The sequence below is a fragment of the Pan troglodytes genome, chromosome 3, assembly GCF_028858775.2.
Source record: "Pan troglodytes isolate AG18354 chromosome 3, NHGRI_mPanTro3-v2.0_pri, whole genome shotgun sequence".
NCBI lineage: Eukaryota > Metazoa > Chordata > Mammalia > Primates > Hominidae > Pan > Pan troglodytes.
In genome coordinates, this window is record NC_072401.2 from 154,639,044 (window position 1) to 154,666,206 (window position 27,163).

A 27,163-nucleotide genomic window follows, 5' to 3' on the forward strand; every position below is an offset into this window, starting at 1 on the left:
TTTGGTTTGTACTCTGTATATTCCTTACTTTTTGTATCAAACTCATCACCTTCCCTTTAAAGCATGTCTTTTTTCCCACATTTTTTGGTCTCTCACTCAGAAACTCTATTTCTACTAAAGGTGTCGTTTTATACATTTTAAAACAGATCTCTCCGACTTGTAAATTCTATCTAGTTGCCCTGTTTAAAGTCACTGGATATCAGAAGTTAATTATATGGTTAGTTTCCCATCTAGGCATGCTCTAATATAATTAAGATGGGGTTGTAAGTATAATAAGGGTGGAAATACTTATAATTTCATGACTTTGTCACTCAAAAAATAAAAATCACTCATCCTAAGTGATATGAAAATACATTCTTAGATATAATGGTCAGTTTTACATATAAGAAAATAATCTTTCATCATTCCAACTTCTAGTCTCCAGAAGAGTTCTATTTAAAAATTGGGATGAAGGAGAAAGACATTAATACATGAAGTACCAGATGTTGTAGTGTACTTTTTGTATGTTGTCTATGAAGTAAGAATAATTATCCCTTAACATTATCATGTTACAGTGAAGAATCTCAGCAATTCAGACTATTTGCCTGGGGTTATGCAGCCATTAAGTGACTGAAGCCAGGATTCAAACTCAGGTATATCTGAGCTGACTTCAGAGCCCACATTGCACCCATTATATCAAACTGCCTCATCAAATGATTGCTAGGTATTATTTTTTTGAAATAATGGATGCATTTGAAATCAGAGCCAGTTCTCAGACATTTTCACTGATGTCCAAAGTGCTAAACAATTTTGTTTGCCTTCTGAAACTCCACCCTGTATCTCTGAGTCCAAAAAGCATACTAAAATGCAACAAGAGTCACAGAGATTACCTTGAACCTACCGTAATATAAATACTTTACACACTGAAGTTGATAAGTGTTTTGCTTTCAACTACTATTAGTAACAAATCACTTTACACACATCTCACTGCCAGTGTGATGAAATCCCAGGTTTGAGAACTACAGGATAAAGGAGCCATTCCCAGACACAATCCCCTCCGTTTAATTTATTTCCAATAATAAATTAGTCACTAACTGGACAGATATTTGTTTAGCTAGAAAAAGGAAACCAAGCTGCAAAATTGGAGATTTAAGATTGAATGGATAAAACTAAAATGGCTAAAACTAAGCAAAGATACTTATGACAAGGTAGATTTTTAGATTTCATAGACAGCCTACAAATGTTGTTAATAGACAGTAGAAGGTCAGTATATGGGTGTTTGTTTTTCCATTCTTAGGTGTTAGGATCTGGAGGGAATTTTAAAAACTATTTTTAATTTAATTGAACCAAATTGGCTTTTTTATACTTCAGTTTTTAAAATGCTTTAGTAAAAATATCTAAGAATAGTTTTAAGCAATGTAAAACTTGACCTTTCAGAATGGAAATTATATTAAATCCTGTGTACTTAATTTAAAATCACAGATTCTAATAAATGTTCATGGTTAACTAAAGAAGTTTAGTGATAGAGATTCAGCATGCTCTGGACCTGGGTACCTAATCGTAATATAGTCCCAGAGAGTCCTCCAAAGATGATGCAAAGTAGAGAAAAGCATGACTCCATGGCCTAGCACCTAGAAGATTCTATTCATCTTTAGGAACTGTTTTGTTTCTATTCTTTATAGCCACCTATTTTCATTTGCAGCATGTACCTTTTCTCAGAAGTATAGAGATGATGAACCAAGTTATCCTTACTGTATTTCTATGACGTTGTATAAGTTAGTAAGTTCCTCGTTGAAAATAGTGAAAAACTTAAGGAAAAAAAGGTAATTAAGGGTTGCTTATACATTGGTCAAGAAAAACATCAAGTACATTTAAGGAGTACATTTAGAACATTAGAATCCAGATGGAAACTTCTTCAGCAAACATTCCAAAATAGGGTGTTTTCAAGTTATATTATACAATATGTCACTTAACTTGTCCTACAATATTTTTATTTCAGTAGCAGAGTAGATATAATTGTTTAAGATTAAATCTTCTTGGCTAGTGATTTAATAATCCCTTTGCATTTTGGTTCATGATTATGGAAATTAACTTCTGAAAGGGCTTCTTATTTCAGTAGTATATATTATCTTAGCTATACCACTTTATTGTTATATTTAATGTATGGCTATACCTTGAATTTTCATTAAAAGTTTGTATTTTAATTACTCTTAATTATTCTAAATTTCATCCCTTCTGTCTGTTCTTTTGGTCACCTCTCCATCCTAAACTTTAGCTGTTGAATACTTGAGATACAGTGGTATCTTATGATTAATCTTGCCTCAGTTTCTAACTCTTCCAAGCTGTTCTTACATGTCTACCAAATTAATATTCTTTAAGCAATGCTTTAACCAAATCAAGTAAACCCGTTACTCAAAATTTTCTAATTCATTTACCGCTATCTCTCAACATAGACCTTTAGCGACGTTGGCCATGGTAGCCTAGTTGCTGGCCTCCATGCTATCCCAATAATATGATAATGACTGCCCAGTGCTACCCACCCTCTTCCCTGAAAGTTTGTCTACTAGATTGAAGATGAACCCTTCCTAACCCTATTCCATCCCTCCAGCGTTCCATATCATCCATGTTGGTCACTGATGCAGCTTAGAATCCATCTCTTCCATTAAGACTTTTTCTTCTATTGAATGCACACTGATCATTTCCTCTTCTGAATTCTTAACTACATTATAAATTGTTGTATACTTTCCTCTTTGATTGCATATTGCCTTCACCTTCTGATTAAGATGTGTATGTTTTGTCCTAGGTTTAAAAAAAAAAAAAAGGATAACTGTCTTTGGAGAAATATCCTGGACCCCTGCTATAGGCTCTATACTTGTACCAGTACATCAAGAAAAGGTGTAATGGTTTAGAAAAAATATATAACAGTAGTTATATATATTTATGATCTAAAATCTGCTATCTTAAACTACGATCAATCTAAAAATTTAGCTTACTAGCTGTGTTTACTTTTAACTTGTCATAGCCCTGAAATTCCCATGAAAATTTAATAAAGGTAAATAGAAAAGTGATTTTATTGTAGATTTAATGCCTTCATTTCAGTTTGATTTCTCTGAAGTTCTAATCATGTGGATAGGCCAGATTTAAGTCTACATTATTCATAATTGTTGCATCACTTGAAGCCAGCAGACTGTAGCCTCAGCTTTACTTCTTGGTGATTTTACAGTTTTACTTGGCCTTTTTGCCTAATCATTACTTAAGCCCTGAGATTTAATTTACAAAGTTCTGGAAAAAAAAACTTAGAATATACTTAACTAGGATTGTGCCTTTTAAAGAACATTGTGCTTCTTGACTTTTTATACTTTTTAAGCTCTTAAGACCCAGTGTTGAATATTATTTTTATTATAATAAGGTTCTGTTATAGGCTAATTTGCAGTTAGGTTAACTATTATCATTGTGCAATGTAAATCTAAATAAGTTTTGCTTACCTCACCCTGATTGAAGTCAGAGAAGCCCTCTTGAAATGGAAGGGAAATTAACATGGCAAGTGAATGATTTGTTTATACTGTGCATTAGCCAGGCTCATTGTGATTATATTAGGTGTCAGTCAGCTTTTACATATTAGACATGGAAATTGAATGATCTTAATTTTGCTCATTAAAATAATTTTTCTGATGTATCAGTAAGATTAAAATTTTTACATTGAATTTTAATATCTGCCTGCTGCTTAATTCCAGAATGATGAAAGTGTATTGTATGTGATGTACACAATACCACTTAATACAAATCTTGCTGTATTTGCTGCTGATTATACATCATTATAGAATGCCATGATAGCATAAGGGAATACCGCATAGCAGAGAGAAAAATAATCTAAGATTTGATTAAAAGGATACAATTATTCTGAACTGTTACATCATGTGGGATTTTTTACAAAGTTTTTTCTTTTATTTAAATCTTGCTAAGGATTTGAAGCATTCATTACCATCTGGACTTGGTCTCTCAGAAACCCAAATTACATCTCATGGCTTTGACAATACCAAAGAGGGTGTTATTGAAGCAGGAGCATTTCAAGGTAAGAGCCCATATATTTGTAAAGATGGCTGGGATGGAGGATGGGAGAAGTTCACCAAATGCTACCTTTATTAATAAAGCACAAGAATGGAGCCCTTTCATTCTGTGATAAAACATTGATTATAAATGTATTCCTTTTTCTCTTCAATTTAAGTAATAGAATTATTTGAGTAGTCTCCTTTATATAAACAGATCAATGTGCATGATATCACTGGTTATTATTTAAGAATTGGTTATAAAATACTGAAATAAAAACAAAAATTATGTCAGAAATGTAGATGTAGATTATTTTAACTTGTAACCATGAAATTTATAAATCAATGTTGATTTTTATAAATACATATTTCTTATTTCAAAACAAATAGAAAAATGAACTTTTTACGTTATATAGGAGGTCTCCAAGACCACACTCATTAAAAGTTTGTATTTTAATTACTCTTAATTATTCCTAAATTTCCTCCCTTCTCTCCATACTTTTGACCACCTCTCTATCCTAAACTGTAGCTATTGAATACCTGAGATATAGTGGTATCTTATGATTGATCTTGCCTCAGTTTCTGACTCTTCCAAGCTGTTCTTACCTGTCTGCCAAATTAATATTCTTTAAGCATTCTTTTAACCAAATCAGCAATTTGCTAGGAGAATTCACAGGACTTACATAGTGACACTCATGGCTATGATTTATTATAATGAGAGTAGCAAGCACGATCAGTAAAGGCAAAAAGTGCATAGGCTAAGTCTGAGGAAAACTAGGCATAAGCTTCCAAGAGTCTTCTCCCAGCTTAATCACACAGGAATTGCTTAATTCCTCCAGCAGTGAGACTGACAACATAGGTGAAATTTTGCTAACTAGGGAAGCTCATTTGAAACTCCATGCTTGGGATTTTTACTGGGGGCTGATCACATAGGTTTCTCCATCTGTTACATACCAAGATTCTAGACTTCCAGAAGGAAAGCAGGTAAGCAGCATAAGCCACATTGCAGGTAAACAGCTTAAGCACAGTGAGGCACTCGTAATCATTCTGGCAATGGAGGGAATCCTCCCAAAATTCAAGTTGCCGCATGCCACCCTTTTTAAGGATAGCAGTTAGACCTGCTGTGTTAACTCTTTTCTGCACACATCTCATATCTATGTCTATTTTTAATAGAAAAATATTGGCTCCTTTCTTAATGCTTTTACTTGTGATAACTTTTTTAAACTTTTTTTTTTTTTTTTTTTTTTTACTCGAGTGAAAGTGAAGCCGTGTAAACATTTAGATGTGGGAAATAGATTTTCTGGACAGTACTGTAAAGTAGTAGCTACAGTTTATGTTCAGTTCAATTAAGCACATATTAATTTTAATGCTGCATTACATTTTACAAAATGAAGAAACAATTATGTCCATGCCTTTGTAAACCATAGCCCTCATGCAGATATTAGTATTCTGTATTTTTTTTTTTTAAAGATGTAGTCTCACTCTGTTGCCCAGGCTGGAGTGCAGTGGCGTGATCTTGGCTCACTGCAACCTCTGCCCCCGAGTTCAAGTGATTCTCCTGCCTCAACATCCCAAGTAGTTGGGATTACAGGCGCCTGCCACCACGCCGGGCTAATTTTTATATTTTTAGTAGAGACGGGGTTTCACTATGTTGGCCAGGCTGGTCTCCAACTCCTGAGCTCAGGCAGTCCTCCTGCCTGGGCCTCCCAAAGTGCTGGGATTACAGGTATGAGCCACTGCGCCCGGCCGTATGCTGTATTTTTTGTTGTACAGTTGGCCAATACTTTATTTAAAGAACAGTTTAGATTTTGAAGTATATTCTCTGCTATATGGGTCCTGGAAATAGACGTTTAGGATAATCCAGTATAATATCCTCTCCTTTAGGCTGTGAAATGAATGGACTGTCTACTGACATCATTTTTTTTCTCTTTTCATACTTATATTTAGAAAAATAAAGGGAGCAATCATGTCAGTGTCTTAGGAGTCATTCTGAAGCATCATGGCATTCTTATATCAGGGATAATTTTGAATTTGGAAGGGCTGACTGAGTACCTAAAACTAAGAGTGCTGAAAAACATAAGGCTTACTTTGCATAATTTGGTACCATTTTTTGACTAATCACCAATTCTAAAATTTAAATGTCAATATAGAATAAAAAACTAATTTTACTATTAAGATATTTTAAATATATATATTTTTTTTTATTGATCGTTCTTGGGTGTTTCTCACAGAGGGGGATTTGGCAGGGTCATAGGACAATAGTGGAGGGAAGGTCAGCAGATAAACAAGTGAACAAAGGTCTCTGGTTTTCCTAGGCAGAGGACCCTGCGGCCTTCCACAGTGTTTGTGTCCCTGGGTACTTGAGATTAGGGAGTGGTGATGACTCTTAACGAGCATGTTGCCTACAAGCATCTGTTTAACAAAGCACATCTTGCACCGCCCTTAATCCATTTAACCCTAAGTGGACACAGCACATGTTTCAGAGAGCACAGGGTTGGGGGTAAGGTCATAGATCATCAGGATCCCAAGGCAGAAGAATTTTTCTTAGTACAGAACAAAATGAAAAGTCTCCCATGTCTACTTCTTTCTACACAGACACAGCAACCATCCGATTTCTCAATCTTTTCCCCACCTTTCCCCCTTTTCTATTCCACAAAACCGCCATTGTCATCATGGCCCGTTCTCAATGAGCTGTTGGGTACACCTCCCAGACAGGGTGGTGGGCGGGCAGAGGGGCTCCTCACTTCCCAGTAGGGGCGGCCGGGCAGAGGCGCCCCTCACCTCCTGGACGGGGCAGCTGGCCGGGCGGGGGCTGACCCCCCCACCTCCCTCCTGGACGGGGTGGCTGGCCGGGCGGGGGCTGACCCCCCACCTCCCTCCTGGACGGGGCGGCTGGCCGGGCGGGGGCTGACCCCCACCTCCCTCCTGGACGGGACGGCTGGCCGGGCAGGGGCTGACCCCCACCTCTCTCCTGGACGGGGCGGCTGGCCTGGCGGGGGCTGACCCCCACCTCCCTCCCGGACGGGGTGGCTGCCGGGCGGAGACGCTCCTCACTTCCCAGACGGGGTGGCTGCCGGGCGGAGGGGCTCCTCACTTCTCAGACAGGGCGGCTGCCGGGCGGAGGGGCTCCTCACTTCTCAGAAGGGGCGGCTGCCGGGCAGAGGGTCTCCTCACTTCTCAGACGGGGCGGCTGGGCAGAGACGCTCCTTACCTCCCAGACGGGGTCACGGCTGGGCAGAGGCACTCCTCACATCCCAGACGGGGCAGCAGGGCAGAGGCGCTCCCCACATCTCAGATGATGGGCGGCCGGGCAGAGACACTCCTCACTTCCTAGATGGATGGCGGCCGGGAAGAGGCGCTCCTCACTTCCTAGATGGGATGGCGGCCAGGCAGAGACGCTCCTCACTTTCCAGACTGGGCAGCCAGGCAGAGGGGCTCCTCACATCCCAGACGATGGGCAGCCAGGCAGAGACGCTCCTCACTTCCCAGACGGGGTGGCGGCTGGGCAGAGGCTGCAATCTCGGCGCTTTGGGAGGCCAAGGCAGGCGTCTGGGAGGTGGAGGTTGTAGCGAGCCGAGATCACGCCACTGCACTCCAGCCTGGGCACTATTGAGCACTGAGCGAACGAGACTCCGTCTGCAATCCCGGCACCTCGGGAGGCTGAGGCTGGTGGATCACTCACGGTTAGGAGCTGGCGACCAGCCCGGCCAACACAGCGAAACCCCGTCTCCACCAAAAAAATACGAAAACCAGTCAGGCGTGGTGGCGCGCACTCAGCAGGCTGAGGCAGGAGAATCAGGCAGGGAGGTTGCAGTGAGCCGAGATTGCAGCAGTACAGTCCAGCTTTGGCTCGGCATCAGAGGGAGACCGTGGAAAGAGAGGGAGAGGGAGACCATGGGGAGAGGGAGAGAGGTGAGACGGGAGAGGGGAGAGGGTCTCCAAACAATTACTTGTAAAAGCAATCTTTTAAATATTTTTAATGAAATTATTTAGCTGGCATTTTTCCCCTTAAAGTTATTTTATAATGGTATTATACAATAATTGTAATCAGTTGGCCATCATGAACCGATATACATGAGCATTAAAATGCCCATCAGTTTCACTTGCTTATAGATACATCCTAATCCTTCCAATTGGAATAAGAAAATATATTTCGTGATAATGGTAGTAATATATGTCTCTCTGAACTGAGTTTGTAAAACATTTTAAAATCCAAACTGTATTGTTGATCAGTGTATTAGGAAAATAATCATTCTGCTGCTATACTTAAATTAGTTAAGCATTTGTTGGAAAGTTGTGATTGTTTTAAGATATATGTAGATAAATTGGAATGAACATGAGAAAGAATAACATACAATGGTTACAATCTGGAAAATAGGTCTTATGAAAAAATGTTAAAGGAATTAGGGCTGTGTTAGCTCTCTGGAAAGATGACTAAATGATAAATTATGACTGTTGCTTAAACAGTTAACAAGAAGAGTATAACCATCTACTTTTTCATCTATCTAGAGCAAATTAAAAAGTTATACTTAAATTCAGCTTAAAAACAACAAATATTGAAATCGGCCTAGCACCAAAGATGTTGCAGAATCAGTAATAGTGGAAATCATGAATAAATCAAAGCTCACAAGAGTGAAGTGTACTTGGTACCAGGGTTTTGTTTTAATGGGGGTATAAATCTTTGCACATATGTATTCATCTTTCTAGATTTTTGTTGTTGAGATGAAATACATTTAATTCCCCGAATTTAGCCAGTTAGTAAGATCCTGTATTATTGAGAGATCCTGTATTATTATTTATTTTTTAGTTGGTATTGGTGAATGATTTTGGTAACAGTTGTTTAAAGGGTTAAAGTATTAAAGATACAGAAAAGTGATAATTACCTTTGAAGGTAAATCAAAAAAGCTGAAGTCCCAGTTACAGCCACACTACATCATTTGCTATTTTACTTTGAAAATTTACATATCATTTGTTATATATATTATACACATCTCATGTAGTGCTATGGTTTATTTCTTATGCAAGATTAAGAAACTGTAATAACTAGAACAATAGAGCTCCTATTCCTGGGGTCAAGACATGGAAGTACAATGGTCTTCTTTTATTTTACACTTTATTTTAGAATCCCTTATGCCTTGGACGGTAGAGATACAGTCTTTGTTTAAAATGGTGATTGAACTGGATAACCTATTAAAATGCCTTCCAACTCAGCAAGTAACTTGTAGATTAGTGATTTCTATATTGAATTTAATAATGGAGATATTATGGTGTTCAGAACATCTGAGTCTCTAATAAGAAACTATTTTAACTTCTCTGGGCTTCATTAATCTTACCGTTTAATGTGACAGTTTAGTTGATTTCCATCATCCCTTCTGGTTTTAAATTTTATAATTTAACAGATTTAAAGAGAAAAATATCTCTCATTTTGAAAGTTAACAACAATCTATTTAGTTTAGGCCTATTGCATGTTTGAATTTTAATGTGAGATCCAGTTCAAGTTAAGGTATATTTTATACTGTTAGAACTCGTGACTGTTTCTATGTCAGAATTTAGTACATCTGGAATATGACCAATTATTACTAATAGCAAAGAAAGTAGACATGTCTTTCTTATTAGGAAATTTAATTATGAACTTAATGCATGTATTTTTTCCAGAGAACTGGGGAAGAGTGTAATTGAAATAAAAGTACATTATAGACATTAAAATATTCTCAGCTAAACATGGAAGGACTTTAATATTTTTTCAGTTTTAAAAACCTATTACTCCCTTTTTTTGTTTAATGCTAGACATTAGCAACAATGTTGGGTAGTCAGTGTTTCTTTCTTTCTTTCTTTCTTTTTTTTAATTGAGACAGAGTCTGGCTTTGTCACTCAGGTTGGAGTGCAGTGGTGCGATCTTGGCTGACTGCGGCCTCCTCCTCCTGGGCTCAAGCAGTCCGTCTACCTCAACCCCTGAGTAGCTGGGACTACAGGCTTGTGCCACCACGCCCAGCAAGATGGTGTTTTGCCATGTTGCCCAGGCTGGTCTTGAACTCCTGAGCTCAAGCAATCCATCTGCCTCTGCCTCCCAAAGTGCTGGGATTACAAGCATGAGCCACCGCTCTCAGCCAGTAGTTAATATTTCTTACTTTGTAGATAATTAAGGCTCAGAGATGTTTAGTAATTTGCCAGGGTGTTCCTGATATCATGTGGTAGATAGAGCCAGAATTTTAAACTCAGTGTTAGAATTTAAAACGTAGTTGTGTTTCATTCAAAAATTGTGTTGTTTCCTCTGGTTCTCAAACTTGGTTGTGTTTGAGAATCATCTTGAGTGGCTTTTGCAAAAGAATAGATGCCTGTTTCACTGATAATCAGTAGATCTTTTTGAGTATCGCAGGTATGTTTTAAAAGCTCCAAAAGTGATTCTTATAATGTCAAAAAATATTCTACATCAGCACTTCTCAAATTTCAAAGTACACACAAATCACCTGGGGAAATCTTATGAAAATGGAGGTTTGGGTTCAGTAGGTCTGGGCAGGGTCTGAGATTTTGCATTTCTAACAAGCGTCCAGGTGAATTGAAGAAGGTCCTCTATGTCCACATTATGAATAGCAATGAGACACACTATGTGACATTTGATTTGTGATTTGAAATTTTTGGCTACAATTCCTGTGAAGGCTGTAGTTCATTCACATTTCTTATAAGAGATATGAGAGCATGTTTTAATATCCCTTACATGCCTTTGAATTTTTACTTGAAGAGCTTTTCCTTTATATATGAGAGTAGCAAGTTATGAAATATTTACTGAAGCTTTAAATCATCCAACTATGGGACTGTATTCACATTCTGTTAACTGATTTTGGAAATAGTAGAGTCCAGTTAAAATCCTGGTTAGATGTCATCTTACCAGATTTCATTATATAGTTACATATTTTGTTTAGTTTTGATAGTTTGATGAAAAGTTTATATAAAAACTGAGCCTGGTAGCATACATTTATTATTAGTCCTTCCCTGAAAGAAAACAAATATATTAATTCCAACTTTTAATCCTAGTGTTTGAATATTTTAAAGGAAATATCAGTAACCCTATATTCAAAATGTACAGTATGTGGAGGAGGAAAAGGATTTTCACAGTTAAAATGTCTACCTTTTCAGGTTCCCCAGCACCGCCACTGCCATCTGTTATGTCTCCTAGCAGGGTTGCAGCTAGTCGACTGGCTCAGCAAGGAAGTGATTTAATTGTTCCTGCAGGTATTCACTGCACTGATTGGATAAAGCACTTATTGCTACTGCTGAAGCTACACTAATTTACTCAGTTTCATAATCACTTGCTTTATATTCTTAGGTGTGTGTGATTCTGACTTTTTTGGTGGCTGCCTTATTAACAATAAAGGAAATAATTTTTCTAACTGTATCCTATCTTTGTGGCTTTTCAGAATAATACGGCTGTATCTCACACCTGAAACTTAATCCATTTTAAAATTAAAACATAAAATTTGATTTGCTTTAAATCATTCTTTCTTTGCTCTGGAAAATGTAGGTTTACTGTTTGATCCTAAACTCTCATCTTTGCAGCTCTGCCTTCTATTTTCAGTTGAAGGAAAAACAACCTTCAACAATTAGGTTGGTTGTTTTTAAGAATGGATTAAATGAAAAAGGTCTTGTCTTCTTACTTTTAGCTTTAACTTACAAATAGTTTGCAGATTGCAACACAATACTATTAATTTACCAGTTATACCCAATGAAAAATACTTGGGAAAATCAGTATCTTTACATTCAATTTGCTCTGCACTTTACCGTTACTGGACTATAAAAATGGGAGAAAAAATGAACTCCACGTTTCTTCTTATATGAAATGTTAACATTTATATTTTGTTTTGTGAGAATTTTGTAAATTCTTAAATGTGTTCTATTTTATATACCATTCTTGTTCTCGGACTGGTAAAGCTATGGGAAAGATTGGTCTGATTGTAGGAATAAGTGAGAGAAGAAATTTTTGGGGATTTTTACTGGGGGCTGATCACATTTTTACTGGGGGCTGATCCTAATTTTTCTCTTTTCCTTATTTCATTATTCTTTTAAAATTATTGGAAAGTTTCCATCCCAAAACTGAAATGAAAAATATTTTGACTATGAAAAGTATTTTACTATTAAGAACTATATAGTTGTAGAGTTGCTTTCATATCAAAAATTCTTAATTGTTGGAAGAGTACATTGTCAGGAATTTATACTGCTTCTTTATTCATTATGGCTCTTTTTGGTTTTCTTACCTTTTTTTTGTGGTCTCTTGAGAAAAAAGAGGTACAATATAGATCTTGTTTCAACCCAGCCTTTCATACTAGTGATAGCATATCTTTAATGACTATTTGAATTGAACTACTGTATGAAATTTGAATTATTTTTTTCAAATTCTCCAAAATTATAGCAACATTCTATTGTTGTTGTAGTCTGCACATTACAGTGAAAGATCACTGTGGGGAATACGTGGCCTTTTAGATTTTTATCGACCAAGATACTTCTTTTTTAGTGTCATTAGTGTATAAAATTAGTTGTGGAAATTTTATTTTTCTTGAAGTAAGCGGCAGCTTATATAGAAAATAAGGCTGATTGCAGCAAGGGTTTTTTTGTTTGTTTGTTTGTTTAAAGAAGACAGATAAGTCACATGGCATTTGTGTTCAATGGACAGAAGTGTTGTTTAAGTAATTAGGAAACTATCCTCAGCGATTCCAGGAAGTTCTAGTTCTTTACTTTGTGGGAACCTTTTTTCTTTTTTTAGATGCATAAGAATTTTAATTTGAACAATGTCAGGGTTTTGTTTTCTTTCCCTGCTTGTCTTCATCTGGATTGTGTTTTTATCTTTTGTTATCTTGCAGGTGGCCAGAGAACACAGACAAAAAGTGGACCAGTTATTCTAGCAGATGAAATTAAAAATCCTGCAATGGAAAAGTTAGAACTTGTTAGAAAATGGAGTCTAAACACCTATAAGGTTTGTAATTATTTAATGTTTCCACCCTAAATGGCTCTAAAAAAGTTCATTTATATGTTTATTCAAGTCATTATGTTGCAATTAAATGCACATAGAGAAGAGAAAATGCCATCTAAACATGGTAGAAATACAGTTTGAAAATGAAGTATTTGTTTTATCATTGATCTTTGCATGTAATTTAAGAATTTAGTACAAAAGAGTAAAAAAGCTATTAAAATGCTTATTAACCGATAATGTACATAATTGAAGACATGTACTGCTTTGGAATTTATTTAGCTGTAGAGCTACTATAGATATATTTGCTCCTTCCCCTCCTTTTGATACTTTATAGGAGCTGAAGGTGAAGAGAGGTATATTAGTTCTCCAAAGTTTGAAATTCTCTGATTTTACTATAATAACTAAGCATTAACTATATGGGCAACACCAGATTGCAAAGTAGTTGTGTTTCTAAAGTTTGTTAACATTCTTAGTTGCATTGCTTCAGAGTAATTGGTGATTATTTTTCTTATGCCCTCCATAAAACAAATAAGCAAATTGTTTAACCCATATTGTATTTGATGTATTACAAACAGCTCAACCCCCAAATCCACTTAGTAACTTTTGAATTTTAACAGGGACAAGACTGTAGAATTCGTGGAATAGTTAGGATGAAAGCCCTAGCAGCTCAGGTTAGAACATTAGCCACAATTCTCCCTATATTCGTGAACTGATTGTGGGTCTAGTGATTGGTAAATTAGGAATTGTCTGTATTTTTATACGGAACAGGCCTTTCTTACATCTTCTCAACAGTAAAATAGAAGTGAATTTATTCTTTCAGTTAATACCTTAAAAATATGATGTAGAAGTCTTCTACAAAAGTATAGGTTTTCTTAAGATGGTAAAACCTCCCTGAAACATGTTACATGAATCTGTCCAAAAATTATTTAGCTCATGTAAGTGTAGAATCTGAGAAATCCTAGTGGTAGTCTTCAAAAAGTGATGCTTGCTTAAACTAAACTCTTCTTCTAAAATATTCATGGATTTCTATTGCATCTTCTTGCTGATTCCACATAGCCAGTCAGTCGTTAAGTCCTATGCATTCTGCCTTCTTAATATTCTTTCACCTTTTCCCCGTTCTCCTCCATCCCAGCCTTCACAGCCATAGTTCATATTTATTACTCTCTCACATTACTGTAACAGCTTCTTAACCAATTCGCTAAGACTACATGTTCGACTCTGCCTAACGTGGGTTCGCTCCTGCTTAAAATCCTTCAGTCAATCCCCACTGTTTTTAGAGTGGCATGAATCTGACCTCTATCTACCTTTCCCACTCTGTCTCTGCCTCTTTTCTATCTATGGATCAAGTGATTCATACCAAATTACCCAGAAACTTCCTAAACAATCTGTGCTTTCTCATACTTCTGTAACTTTGTTCATAAGACTATATTTGCCTCCTCCTTGGCATTCCCTTTCATTTTACTTGTTCATCTTTCATACTAGACTGAGCAAGTTTAAGCTTTTTGTTCATTTGAGTCTTCCTTTCATGTTGTTTAGTTGATGTTTTCGTTGTTCATTATCTATTTGTTCCTATGTGTTTATGTGTTATTATCTGCTTCTTTTCTTGCATCTCTTATCTCTACAATAATCTGAATTGAATCACTATTAAGATTCCATATTTATCTCATATTAATATGCCACATTTAGCCTATTAAAAATTTGTGTTAATGAAAATGACAGCTCTTTAAAATGTTATACATATGGTATAGTACTATTTGAAGGAGGCATTATTTTCTTTAAACCTTATTTTTAAATGACAATTTTTTTCATTAGAACTTAACTTGGATATTTTAATCTAGGTCAAAAAAGAAAAAGAAAGTATCTGACTTACATGATTCTGTGGAGTTAATAGTCCAGTGTGTCCTGGCTGACATATTCCACTCAACCAAAAAAAGTTCATAGTGTAATGACCTCATGGGGTCTTACTGCTTTTTGAGCTTCTCAGCTCAAATTTTAGCTAATGTTGGGCATTCACTATCATTTGGAAAATGCTTCAAATACTGATTCTGATTTGGTTGATTCAGGACTGTGCTTGTTATCCATTTTACTGTTTGTTTGTTTGTTTGTGTAGATAGGTCTCACTCTGTCACTCAGACTTGAGTGCAGTTGTATGATCATGGATCACTGCAACCATAACCACCTGGACCCAAGTGATCCTCTCACCTCAGCCTCCTGAGCAGCTGGGATACGGGCAGGCATCACCACTCCTGGCTAATTTCTTATTTTTTGTGGAGAGGGAGTCTCCCTATGTTGCTCAGGCTGGTCTTGAACTCCTGGGTTCAAGCAGTCCTCCCACCTCAGCCTCCCGGGACTTACAGGTGTTGAGCCACCACGCCCGGCCCCATTTTACTCTCTAATAACTTGATTCTGGCTATGTCTTTGGTCCTCTCTCTTTCATGCTTTCTACCTTTAATTTCTTCGGTTTCTATTCTGTAACAAATGCTTTAATGCTTTTCCTTAAAGGGAATATTTAGCTTCATTTATTGGTTGTTAATTTTGGTCCCAAGACCAACATGGTGATTCAAAGCAAATATATAATAGGAGCAATTTTAGGTTTAGTCATTGAACCTATCTTCTTAAATATTATTTTAATCTACCTGATTTTATTCACAAAATTTGAATCCAAAATCTATTTTCTTATTTTCATCTACAGAAATAGTTGAAATAATAAACTATGGTTTACTTAAGTTTTTTATTTTTATTTTTTCCTAGTCTAGAATAGAGTGCTTTTTGAAGTTTGTCTTTTTAAAAAAAAAAAAAAAAAAAAAGAATAATCTCTCAGTTTCAGCATTCAGAGCTATTTGGCATCTTTCCCAAACTTTTTTCTTAATGTTTAAGAATTTGCCATTAGCATTCACACCCTTATCAAGTTAACCTTTGATGTCTTTAAACCAGTATCTTTTAAACTTTCATGCCTGTTTTTCTTGTCATGTTGCCTCATTCATTTATTGGTTGACCTACTTCCCCTGTTCATTTTCCTTTTATGCTACCTTCTCTATCCCTTACCTTAATAATCCTTGTTGTATCTGTCAGTTGTTGCCATAAGTTTATACTTTTGCTTGTACTTAAATATCTTTATTCTTTTTTTTTTTTTTTTTTGGCACTACAGAAGAGCTCTTGGTGCTATTTGATAGGGTTTGGCTGTGTCCCCACCCAAATCTCAACTCCAGTTGTATCTCCTAGAATTCCCATGAGTTGTGGGAGGGACCTAAGGGGAGATAATTGAATCATGGGAGCCAGTCTTTCCTATGCTATTCTCGTGGTAGTGAATAAGTCTCACAAGATCTGGTGGGTTTATCAGGGGTTTCTGCTTTTGCTTCTTTCTCATTTTCTCTTGCTGCCACCATATAAGAAGTACCTTTCGCCTCCTGCCATGATTCTGAGGCCTCCCCAGCCATGTGGAACTGTAAGTCCAGTTAAACCTCTTTTTATTCCCAGTCTCGGGTCTGTCTTTATCAGCAGTGTGAAAACCAACTAATACAGTAAATTGGTACCAGGAATGGGTTGTTGCTGAAAAGATACCCAAAAATGTGGAAGCGACTGTGGAACTGGGTAACAGGCAGAGATTGGAACAGTTTGAAGGGCTCAGAAGAAGACAGGAAAATGTGGGAATGTTTGGAACTTCCTAGAGATTTGTTAAATGGCTCTGCCCAAAATGCTAATAGCGATATGGACAATAAAATCCAGGCTGAAGAACTTATTGGGAACTGGAGCAAAGGTGACTCCTGTTATGTTTTAGCAAAGAGACTGGCGGCATTTTGCCCCTACCCTAGAGATTTGTGAAACTTTGAACTTGAGAGAGATGATTTAGGGTATCTGGCAGAAGAAATTTCTAAGCAGCAAAGCATTCAAGTGGTGACTTGGGTACTGTTAAAGGCATTCAGTTTTATAAGGGAAGCAGAGCATAAAAGTTTGGAGAATTTGCAGCCTGACTATGCGATAGAAAAGAAAAACCCATTTTTGGGGAGAAATTCAGGCCAGCTGCAGAAATTTGCATAAGTAGCAAGGATCCTAATGTTAATTGCCAAGATGATGGGGAAAATGTCTTCAGGCCATGTCAGAAATCTTCACGGCAGCCCCTTCCATCACAGGCCTGGAGGCCCAGGAGGAAAATGTGGTTTTGTGGGCCAGGCCCAGGGTCCCTGTGCTGTATGCAGCCTAGGGACTTAATGCTCTGTGTCCTAGCCGCTCCAGCCATGGCTGAAAGGGGCCAATGTAGAGCTTGGGCTGTGGCTTCAGAGGGTGGAAGCCCCAAGCCTTGGCAGCTTTCACATGATGTTGAGCCTGCGGGTGCACAGAAGTCAGGAATTGAGGTTTGGGAACCTCTGCCTAGATTTCAGAAGAGATATGGAAATGCCTGGGTGCCCAGGCAGAAGTTTGCTACAGGGGTGGGGCCCTCATGGAGAACCTCTGCTAGGGCAGTACAGAAGGGAATCGTGCGATCAGAGCCCCCCACACAGAGTCCCTACTGGGGCACCTCCTAGTGGAGCTATGAGAAGAGGGCCACCATCCTGCAGATCCCTGAATGGTAGATCCACCGACAGCTTGCACCGTGTACGTGGAAAAGCCTCAGACATTCAACGCCAGCCCATGAGAGCAGCTGGGAGGAAGGCTGTACCCTGAAAAGGCACAGGGGTGGAGCTGCCCAAGACCATGGGAACCCACCTCCTGCATCAGCGTGACCTGGATGTGAGACCTGGAGATCATTTTGGAGCTTTAAAATTTGACTGCCCTGATGGATTTTGGACTACATGGGCCCTATAACCCCTTTGTTTTGGCCAATTTCTCCCATTTGGAATGGCTATACTTACCCAATACCTGTACCCCCATTGTATCTAGGAAGTAACTAGCTTGCTTTTGATTTTTACAGACTCATACGCATCTCAGATGAGACTTTGGACTGTGGACTTTTGGGTTAAGACTTTGGCTGAAATGAGTTAAGACTTTGGGGGACTGTTGGGGAGGCATGATTGGTTTTGAAGTGTATGGACATGAGATTTGAAGGGGCCAGGGGTGGAATGATATGGTTTGGTTGTGTCCTCACCCAAATCTCAACTTGAATTTTATCTCCCAGAATTTCCATGTGTTGTGGGAGGGACCCAGGGAGAGGTAATTGAATCATGGGGGCCGGTCTTGTCTGTGCTATTCTTGTGATGGTGAATCAGTCTCACAAGATCTGATAGGTTTATCAGGGGTTTCCGATTTTGCTTCTTTCTTATTTTCTCTTGCCACCACCATGTAAGAAGTGCCTTTTGCCTCCCGCTATGATTCTGAGGCCTCCCAGCCATGTGGAACTCTAAGTCCAATTAAACATATTTTTATTCCCAGTCTCAGGTATGTCTTTATCAGCAGCATGAAAATGGACTAATACACTACTTAAATACTCAGAGTACACAGTTGACTGTTGCATAAATTCATAAACCAGTATAATGTTGATTCATGGTATTTTGTACACTATCACTGTATTTCACCCACCCTTTCCCAAGTAGAGAATCTACATAGGTCAGTAATTTACTTTAGCTTCCTTTTGCCTCTTGAATTTAGCATCATTTGTCCTGTTCTTCAAAATGAATTTTTCATTTATATGGAAAACTGAATAGGACCACCAGCTCATTGTAAGTGATCTCCATTTTCAGGGACTCTGAGGAAGGTTAAATAATTTAGATTGTTAATTATCTTCCATTTTGAACTTGCTTTATAATATATACTGATCTCCAATATTACATTTTATTTCAGTATATACTGGAAAGCAATTTAAATAAAAATCCACTGTAGAGATCATCTAAGACACTTCCTCTAGGACCCTGATGAGTTGGGAAATGGGTGGCAACTTTATATCTTCTCACTACAACTTCCTTTACAAAGCTTCCTGTAGGAAATCTGTAGTACTCTCATTTCCAGATTCTTTAGGTTTTGCTGAAGAGTGTAGATTTATCAGATTGGAATATATGTGAATCTAGTTTTACAACTTCTTTCAAGTGTCCAGTTTATCTTAATTTGCCTTATAATCAGTATCATCTTACTCTTCCCACTGCTTTGGCTTCCTGGAAACAAAAAACATTTCCTCATTAATTCTTCACCTCTATGCCTGCTTGTAACCGTTATTTCTGTGGGGAAAAAAAAGGCCACTCAGACAGCAGTGAGTACATTTCTCTCACTGTGCTAAGAAACAATCCTTCTTCAATGAATTCTGACTTAATGGATTATTATATCTAGGCTGTTGTGAAAGTACCACATGCTTTGGCTTGTGAATAGAGTAAATGTCTCTGATAATATTGCATAGGGAAAACCCTGGTGTGGAAGAAAAATATGGGAATAAGTGACCTATCTATCTCCTTTATCTTGTTAAAATTTCTGGCATTATTTCTTGCTGATGGTTTTCTTGTTAAAATCACATCTTCAGTTCAACGTTTCTCTTGTGATTTTCATTTCCTAGGAGTGTTTGTACGTTTTCCACAGTAATACTTTATCCCCTTCTGTGGTTTTGATCTCTCACCTGTCCTGTTATTTGTGATTAAGGATTTCTCTACTTTTAAAAAATAACACTCTTTTGTTAAAAAAAAAAAAAGTTTATAAGGATCCTTAGTTGATGAGAATAGAAAATGTGTTGGGAAGTAGAAAAATATATAAGCAGATTTGTGTATATTGACAAGAAAAAGTCTCAGATTATTTTGTTCATAGAAAAGAAATATTCAGGATATTATATATAGCATAATCTCATGTTTACTCTAAAAATATCTGAGATTGTATATGTTTGAAGGAAAGTCTAGTATACCTATCAGACTGTTAATAGTAGTTTTCTACTATTCAGTGTGATTAAAGGAAGAGGAAATTCACCTCTTATTTCATGCATTATTTTAATTTTTACCACAGACATTAATTCTGTAACCAGAACTTTGAAGAACATGATAAAGAGCAAGTTTTAAAAATTGTAGTGCTGGCCAGGTGCGGTGGCTTATGCCTGTAATCCCAGCACTTTGGGAGGCCAAGACGGGCAGATCACCTGAGGTCAGGAGTTCGAGACCAGCCTGACCAACATGGAGAAACCCCGTCTCTATTAAAAATACAAAATTAGCTACGTGTGGTGTCGCATGCCTGTAATCCCAACTACTTGGGAGGCTGAGGCAGAAGAATCGCTTGAACCCGGGAGGTGGAGATTGTGGTGAGCTGAGGCTGCACCATTGCACTCCAGCCTGGGCAACAGGAGCGAAACTCCATCTCAAAAAAACAAAACAAAACAAAAAATTGTAGTACTTATTTACTGCTTTTTAAGAATATTTCTGATAACATTTAATGATGAGGTATATATTAATGCCCCAGTTATTCTTAAAATGTATTATCGAATGAAGTTGAGAGTAAAACATTAATACTAGAAAACTTATTTCCATGTGCTTTGAAATTAGATACTTTTTAAAAATTACAGGTTTCTAGGCTGGGCACAACGGCTCACGCCTGTAATCCCAGCACTTTGGGAGGCCAAGGCAGGTTGATCAGTTGAGCCCAGGAGTTTGAGACCAGCCTAGCCAACATGGCAAAACCCCATCTCTACTAAAAATACAAAAAATTAGCTGGGCTTGGTGGCGCACGCCTGTAATCTCAGCTACTTAGGAGGCCGAGACATGAGAATCACTTGAACCTGGGAGGTGGAGGTTGCAGTGAGCCGAGATTGGACCACTGCACTTCATCCAGCCTGGGCAATAGAGAGAGACTCCATCTCAGACAAAAAAAAAAAAAAAAAAATTATAGGTTTCTGTATTATTATTTCTGGGGAAGAATACAATAACATAACATCATATAATACCACACTGTGTGAGTAAAAGTAACTTAGTAGTTTCTCTCTCTTCCTCTTCACCCCCCCTTTAATTCCTTCCTTCCTGTTTCTTCTTTCTTTATTCCTCATTCATACACACATATATATATACAAGTCATTTAAGGGGGAAGATAGAAGTAAAAGAGCATTTGAAAGCAGTAGGAGAGTAGTATTTTGGTGTTCTTATTATTCCTATATTAACAGTCTATATTAGTCTTAATGCCAAATATCTCTGTTTTAGATAATCTACCCAAATGTACTAAACTTGCAAAATAATTATGTGAGAGAGTTCTTATGGAAGTATATAAGTTTGCTAGATATGTCTTAAAACTTCCTTTGATTAGTAATAATTATTAGACACATCTGGTGAATTTACTTTCTGAGTCCTGATCAACTAAGGGAGCTGACAATTTTCAGTTTGTTACGCTAGCTTGTTTGAATCCAAAAAATGGTGTATGCCATATGCTCTAGCATTTATATTTTGTTTTGTTTTTTCTTTCTAAACAAAATGCATCTTCCACTTTTAGTGTACTCGACAGATTATCTCTGAGAAGCTAGGCCGTGGCTCAAGAACTGTGGACCTTGAACTTGAAGCTCAGATTGATATATTAAGGGATAACAAGAAAAAATATGAAAATATTTTAAAACTGGCTCAAACATTGTCGACCCAGCTTTTCCAGATGGTACATACCCAAAGGCAACTTGGAGATGCATTTGCTGACCTGAGTTTGAAGTCACTAGAACTTCATGTAAGATTATTCTAAATAACTATTAGGGATGGGAGAAAATGATAATAGAAGTATTCTAAGAGGTAATTTGTTATTGTGATTTGCTGAACTCTTAATGAAAATGGAATTCTGAGATTCTCTTTTAAGATATTTCATATCACTTTAAGAAGGCCCTCTTAAAGTGATATGAATTCTGTTAACTTTACTTTTTATGAATTATCGTATGTATATAAATCTTTCATATTTTTCTTCCTGTTTGTTAATATTTTATTTTGCCTTTTACTCCTTAATCAATATCAAGGGTTACTGTTGTAATATGTTCTGTTAACTTTTTCTAAAAGTTGTAAAAATGTTGTTTTCTGTATTATTCTATTTCCAGTAACATTTATGTAGACTTCAGTGAAGTGTGTAACTTAGCTTGTGGAAATTTGGTGCCAAAAATCTTAAGCTGTCCTGCCTTTCATTTTAGTTTTTACATACATTGATTGGTAATCTTTTTATGTGGTCCTTTATCTGCCAATATTTGCAACAAATCAAGGTCTATAATATTTTGAAGACTGAGTACAGAGTGGAGTTACATGGACATCTCTTAAATGGAAAATGGTTTTAGCATAATAAGGATAATTTTACTTTCCTGCTATTTTCTGAATTATTGAATACTTTGTCACCTAAGAAGCGTAATTACAGCTATTGCAATAGCTTTAAATTTGTATCTTCTAATATTTTAGTTAATTTAATATTACATTATTTGTTTCAACTGAAATTGAAAAGTGTTTTGTAACAAACTGGAGAATTATCAAATTAAATGATACATCTTAGAATATGTGATCGGTTTTTTATTTGGTTAGGTGCATTCCTGATTAATCTGTTAATTAGTAAAACTTGCACTGGAAAGCTTTCACTGCTGAATGTACAGAGCTAGAGTTAGTTCTTGCCATATCCGAAGGAGTCATGTGTAATGTTTACTGCACCAAGATGCAGTTTATTCAAAAAGAATGAACTAAAGCTGGTGTTGAGTGATCCTTCCTCAGTTGTGTGCCTAAATAGAGCTGAGCTTGGGAGTCAGCTAGTCACCAAGTTTACAAAGAAATATGTATTGTTAATATTTATACTTTGAGGAGAATCAGTCAAAACACAAAAAAATGCACTTTGTTTTATGTCTGAAAGTTTTAACCAATTATTACCTAATTTGGCTGTGAAAGTTATAGTTTCTCTGATTAATAATCTGCTATATTTTTCTTTCCAACAGCTGTGCTTATAGTATAATAGAAACAAAATGTAGAAATGAAAATATTGTTTCTACTACAAAGTAACTTAAAAAAATTATTTAGCTTTTAGGTATGTATCTGAGCTGATGACAATTTTGGTTTATTGGACTTTTTCAGTAATTATATGGCTAGCTGTGATTTCGATTCTTAAAGACGGAAAGAAAAAGTAAAACTGCTACAGCTAGATCTCTATCTAAATCACATATTTTCCCATTAGTGACGTGCTTGAGATTTTTAAGTCATTTTTACTGATTTATTACTGAATAAATGAAGGTGACTTCTTTGTTTTAGGAAGAATTTGGCTATAATGCCGATACCCAGAAACTGCTGGCTAAAAATGGAGAGACTCTTCTTGGGGCCATTAATTTTTTCATTGCTAGTGTGAACACTTTGGTGAATAAAACCATTGAAGATACATTAATGACTGTGAAACAGTATGAAAGTGCCAGGTAAGGTATACATTTTTACTGTGTTGTCTGTTTTACAGATGGCATATAATTCAGTTAATTTTTTGGTTACAAACAACAGAAACCAACTCTGGCCAATATGGGCAGGAAAAAAAATGTACTGGAAAGTTATAGGATGCCTCTGCAGACTTGGCAGAAAGGGAGAGAACAAGATTCTGGAAACAACCAAGAACCAAAGCCAAGTTAAGCCTCAGAAGAATCTAATTAGAACCCCTATGCTGGGTGCCTCTAGTACTTGATGCTGCCACAGCTACCATAAATAATTTCCTAAATACCCATGAATACTTGCTTCATTGCCTTGAGATTATCTAATTGAGCCTTGGTCATGTGCCCAAACCCTGCCTTCTAGTGAGTAGGGAAATGGAGGATCTCCCAGCTCTGGCTTCTTTAGAAGAGGACAGGGCCCTATGTTCTACCAGGTAGGTATTACGTGGTCCTCTATACTCTTGCCTAAATTTACCTTTCATCCTTATTACCACTGCTTCCACAATAGCCAGACCCATACTTTCAGTTTCTATTGAATAAATAAGCTCGTTTTGCCTCCATGATTTTTGTTTGTTAGGATATCGGTCATCTTCCATTTATCCAGATTATAACAAGCCTTCAAACCCTTTCAAATTTTACCTTTTATATAAATTAAATATTTGACTTGTATTTTGATAACTTTATAATGCAATGTTTTTATACATCCTATTTTAATGGGTTTTTATATATCCATATTCATATATATATGTATATATACAGTTTCCCTGTCTCATAACTATCCTGTTAAATGGTGAACAAAATATATATTAATAAATATATTAATAAATATTTTGAAGGGTCTAAAATATGGCAGACCTATAATAGCCTTTTTCACCTTTTGATTCCAGGCCCAATTTTTTCCCCATATGCCCTACCACTTTTATTTAAGTATCATTCTAGTCCCTTTTGAGGTTTTTTTCTTTTGAGCACTCAAAATTCTTATTTTCCATTATACTTTTTATGCATAGTTGAAGATAAACTTTACCTTTTAGAAGGATAACTTTACTCTTTGCCTCTTATCCTAGTTTAATGGTATGAGAAATATCTGTAAAAACTCCAAACTCATCTAGTATTTTTGCAATTGAGTGCTTATTAAATATATATTTACTTACACTTCAATTAAGTAAAAGCCCAAATCATTTTGAAAAGTTAATTTTTGATGTTTTCACAGGAAGAGATGCTTCTGTCCCATACCATGTTTATTTTGTCATTTTCCATTTAGTATTAAAGTATGAGATTCTTATTGACTTGAAAATGAAGGTCAAACAGCTGTGGTTGTATGGAGGGGTAAGGGTGAGGATAGCTGTTAGTAAGATAGCCTTCCGTGGAAATCTCTTCAATAACATTCTCAGTAATTGGTTTTTCAGTCTCAATTTAAATCCTTTCATGGAAATTATATTTTTCAAAGGGTTCATTATGTATATGAATTTTAAAATTCATTTATATAAGTTTTACTTGATCCTTTTCTAAATTTGTCTGTTCCTTATTCATAATGTCCTAATTTGTTCATAATGGTACTGTTTCTTTTATCTCTAATCATTTTAAATATTCATATTTTCTAGTCCTTCTGATTGTTTTAACATTTATGGGTTTTAAAGATGGATATTGTTTTCTTCCAAAAATACCCCACCACCTCCTAGTTGAGAACTTTGTGAATCTAGTTTCTCTACTTTGCAATTGTCTACCTATCCTGAAATATATTTTCGTTAATAATAATCTCTTTCCCTTCAGCTTTTATTTCTAAACAGTTTATAATTAATTTGTAGAGGAGAAAACACTCTAGAGGTTAAATGGTTTGCTCACTTGTAGTCAATTTCAAAGGCAAAATAAGAACCCATTGGTTCTCTATGGTTCACATTTTATCAGTAGGCCTTATACCTGAGTATTAGTGCCCTAAGTATAATGTGGTATAAGATCTCAGATTATAAAATACAGTATATAGGTTCATTTGGAACTTTTGAACAAAATTATAAATCAAGTTACATGTACTTGGTAGCTGGTTTCTTAAGGGAAACCCTTACACAGCCTCTGTGTGTACTTTAAAAAACAACAACAGTAATGTTGTTTTTGTTTTATGTCATCCCGTAATTTATCCTTTTTTATTCAAATTACAATGTATGATCTTATTCATTAAGCTTAGCTTGGGGTTTGACTTTTCTGTTGTTTATGAAATAGCTGTGGAATTGGCTAGTTGTTAACACTAAAACCTTGCCTACTGATGGATAATAGTCAAAAAGAATCCAAGGTTAAAAGTTTTTCAGTAGCTGAATTTCCTTCTCTGTCAAAGCCAGAATTTACTGACTTTTAGGGCAAGGGTCATCTATTTGATCAGTGCAAAAAGTGGTAATTTAGGCAAATGCCCGAGTGGCCTTTTAATCCTCCCTATTATGCATTGTGTACAAGTATTTCCTAGCCCTCTGGTGCTTCATGTATAGAAAATCTTGTAACAGCCCATTCAACACTTCTCCACAGCAGCACCAACAAGGGAGTCAATTGTGGTCGAGACTTTTCAGATGTGGACACCTGTTCTCTAGAAGTTTTACATAAGCCATAAAGTAACCGTCACTAACTTTGTTGATATGGACTCAGTTCAGACGGGCAACCTTGAAGTGAAGTTGCTTTTTGAAAACTTAGTGAGCTTCTCTTCTTGGTGGTAATGAGCACTGTTAGAGAAGCTATTATGGAAAGTTTTACTTTGGTACCACCTACAAACTCTGAATGTAAAATTAAGAAATATAAGGTCAGTATTATAACTTTGAATATGTTTGAGTTAATCACTGTTGTTTAGAAATGCGCTCCAAGGCTATTGAAGGATATTTGTCCTTAGATTAAATCACCATGTATTACTATTTATTTAGTTCTACTTTTTTCTCTTTTATTTCCTATTGTTTTTAGTGTGCTTGCTTCTAGATACCCCTCTTCTAATTTGGCCATAATAATAAGCATTCTAAAGGTATCAGTTATTACCAGGTATCCTGTGTGTTTTATCTATATGAAGTTTTTGTGGAGATTTTTGTTCACATTTATAGATTGAAAAACTGGAGCACAAAGAGATGAAATAACCAGCTCAAGATAGAGCCAAAAGGCAGAGAGGTCATTCAGCTTGGCTCCTGAACCCATGGATTTAACTAACTAGTTATTATTGCCAAGTCAGTCTTGCCTCCTAAATCTTTTGTATTTGTCTCCTTAGCTCCAATGCCTTTGTCCTGATTCAGTGACTCATTTCTTATATGTCCATCGTTTTCTAATAGGTTTCCTTGCTCCTGATTTTTTAATCATTTATTCTATCCTCCATCTCTTACACTACCACCAGGGTCATCTTTCTATCCTGATACAATCATGTCATTTTTATGTCAGATCAACATTCTTCAGTGGCTTCCCATTACTTCTCCTACTGGATTAAATTTAAACACTTTAACATGGCCTGTAGGGCTGCTTACTTTCAATCCTGCCTGCCTGTCTAATGTTAATTTCTTCCATTGTCATGTTCCAGCTTCAGATTCTGACATACTGAATTCCCAAATGTGTCATTGTATCTTACAAATCTATGCCTTTGTCCATGCTATTCTCTTCAGAATCAGAGTATCCTACTGATTTCCCTATCCCAATTCACCTAGCCAGCTTTTACCATCCTTCAAATTTTAATTATAGTATTTTAATTCTGTCTGAGATACCTTTTCAGATATCTAATTAAATAATTATTCCTCTTGATTTCCATTATACCTTACCCTCATTTATGGTAGTTCTTATTATCTCATTTTGTTGTAATTGTTTACAAGGTTCTCTTCCTCTAGAATGCGAGTTTCTTGAGGATAAACATATCTGTTCATCTTCATAGCT

At 36.5% G+C, this 27,163-nt stretch overlaps 1 protein-coding gene across 11 annotated transcripts in view; it reads left to right on the forward strand.

Moving 5' to 3' along the window:
* The window catches only part of ARFIP1 (ADP ribosylation factor interacting protein 1), a 131,895-nt gene that overhangs the window by 79,552 nt on the left and 25,180 nt on the right, over positions 1–27,163 (forward strand). For 7 of the 11 annotated variants that reach the window (XR_010156361.1, XR_010156359.1, XR_010156360.1 and 4 more), the window contains 5 exons: positions 3,943–4,051; positions 11,160–11,255; positions 12,878–12,990; positions 21,364–21,585; positions 23,124–23,281. Coding sequence is in view for 8 of the 11 variants with exons in the window: in XM_009448416.5 (XP_009446691.1) it covers positions 3,943–4,051; positions 11,160–11,255; positions 12,878–12,990; positions 21,364–21,585; positions 23,124–23,281 (698 nt within the window). In the remaining 3 variants the exon portion in view is untranslated. The remainder of the gene's footprint in view (positions 1–3,942; positions 4,052–11,159; positions 11,256–12,877; positions 12,991–21,363; positions 21,586–23,123; positions 23,282–27,163) is intronic. The other 4 variants (XM_009448419.4, XM_009448418.5, XM_054683432.2 and 1 more) reach the window with 1 other exon arrangement.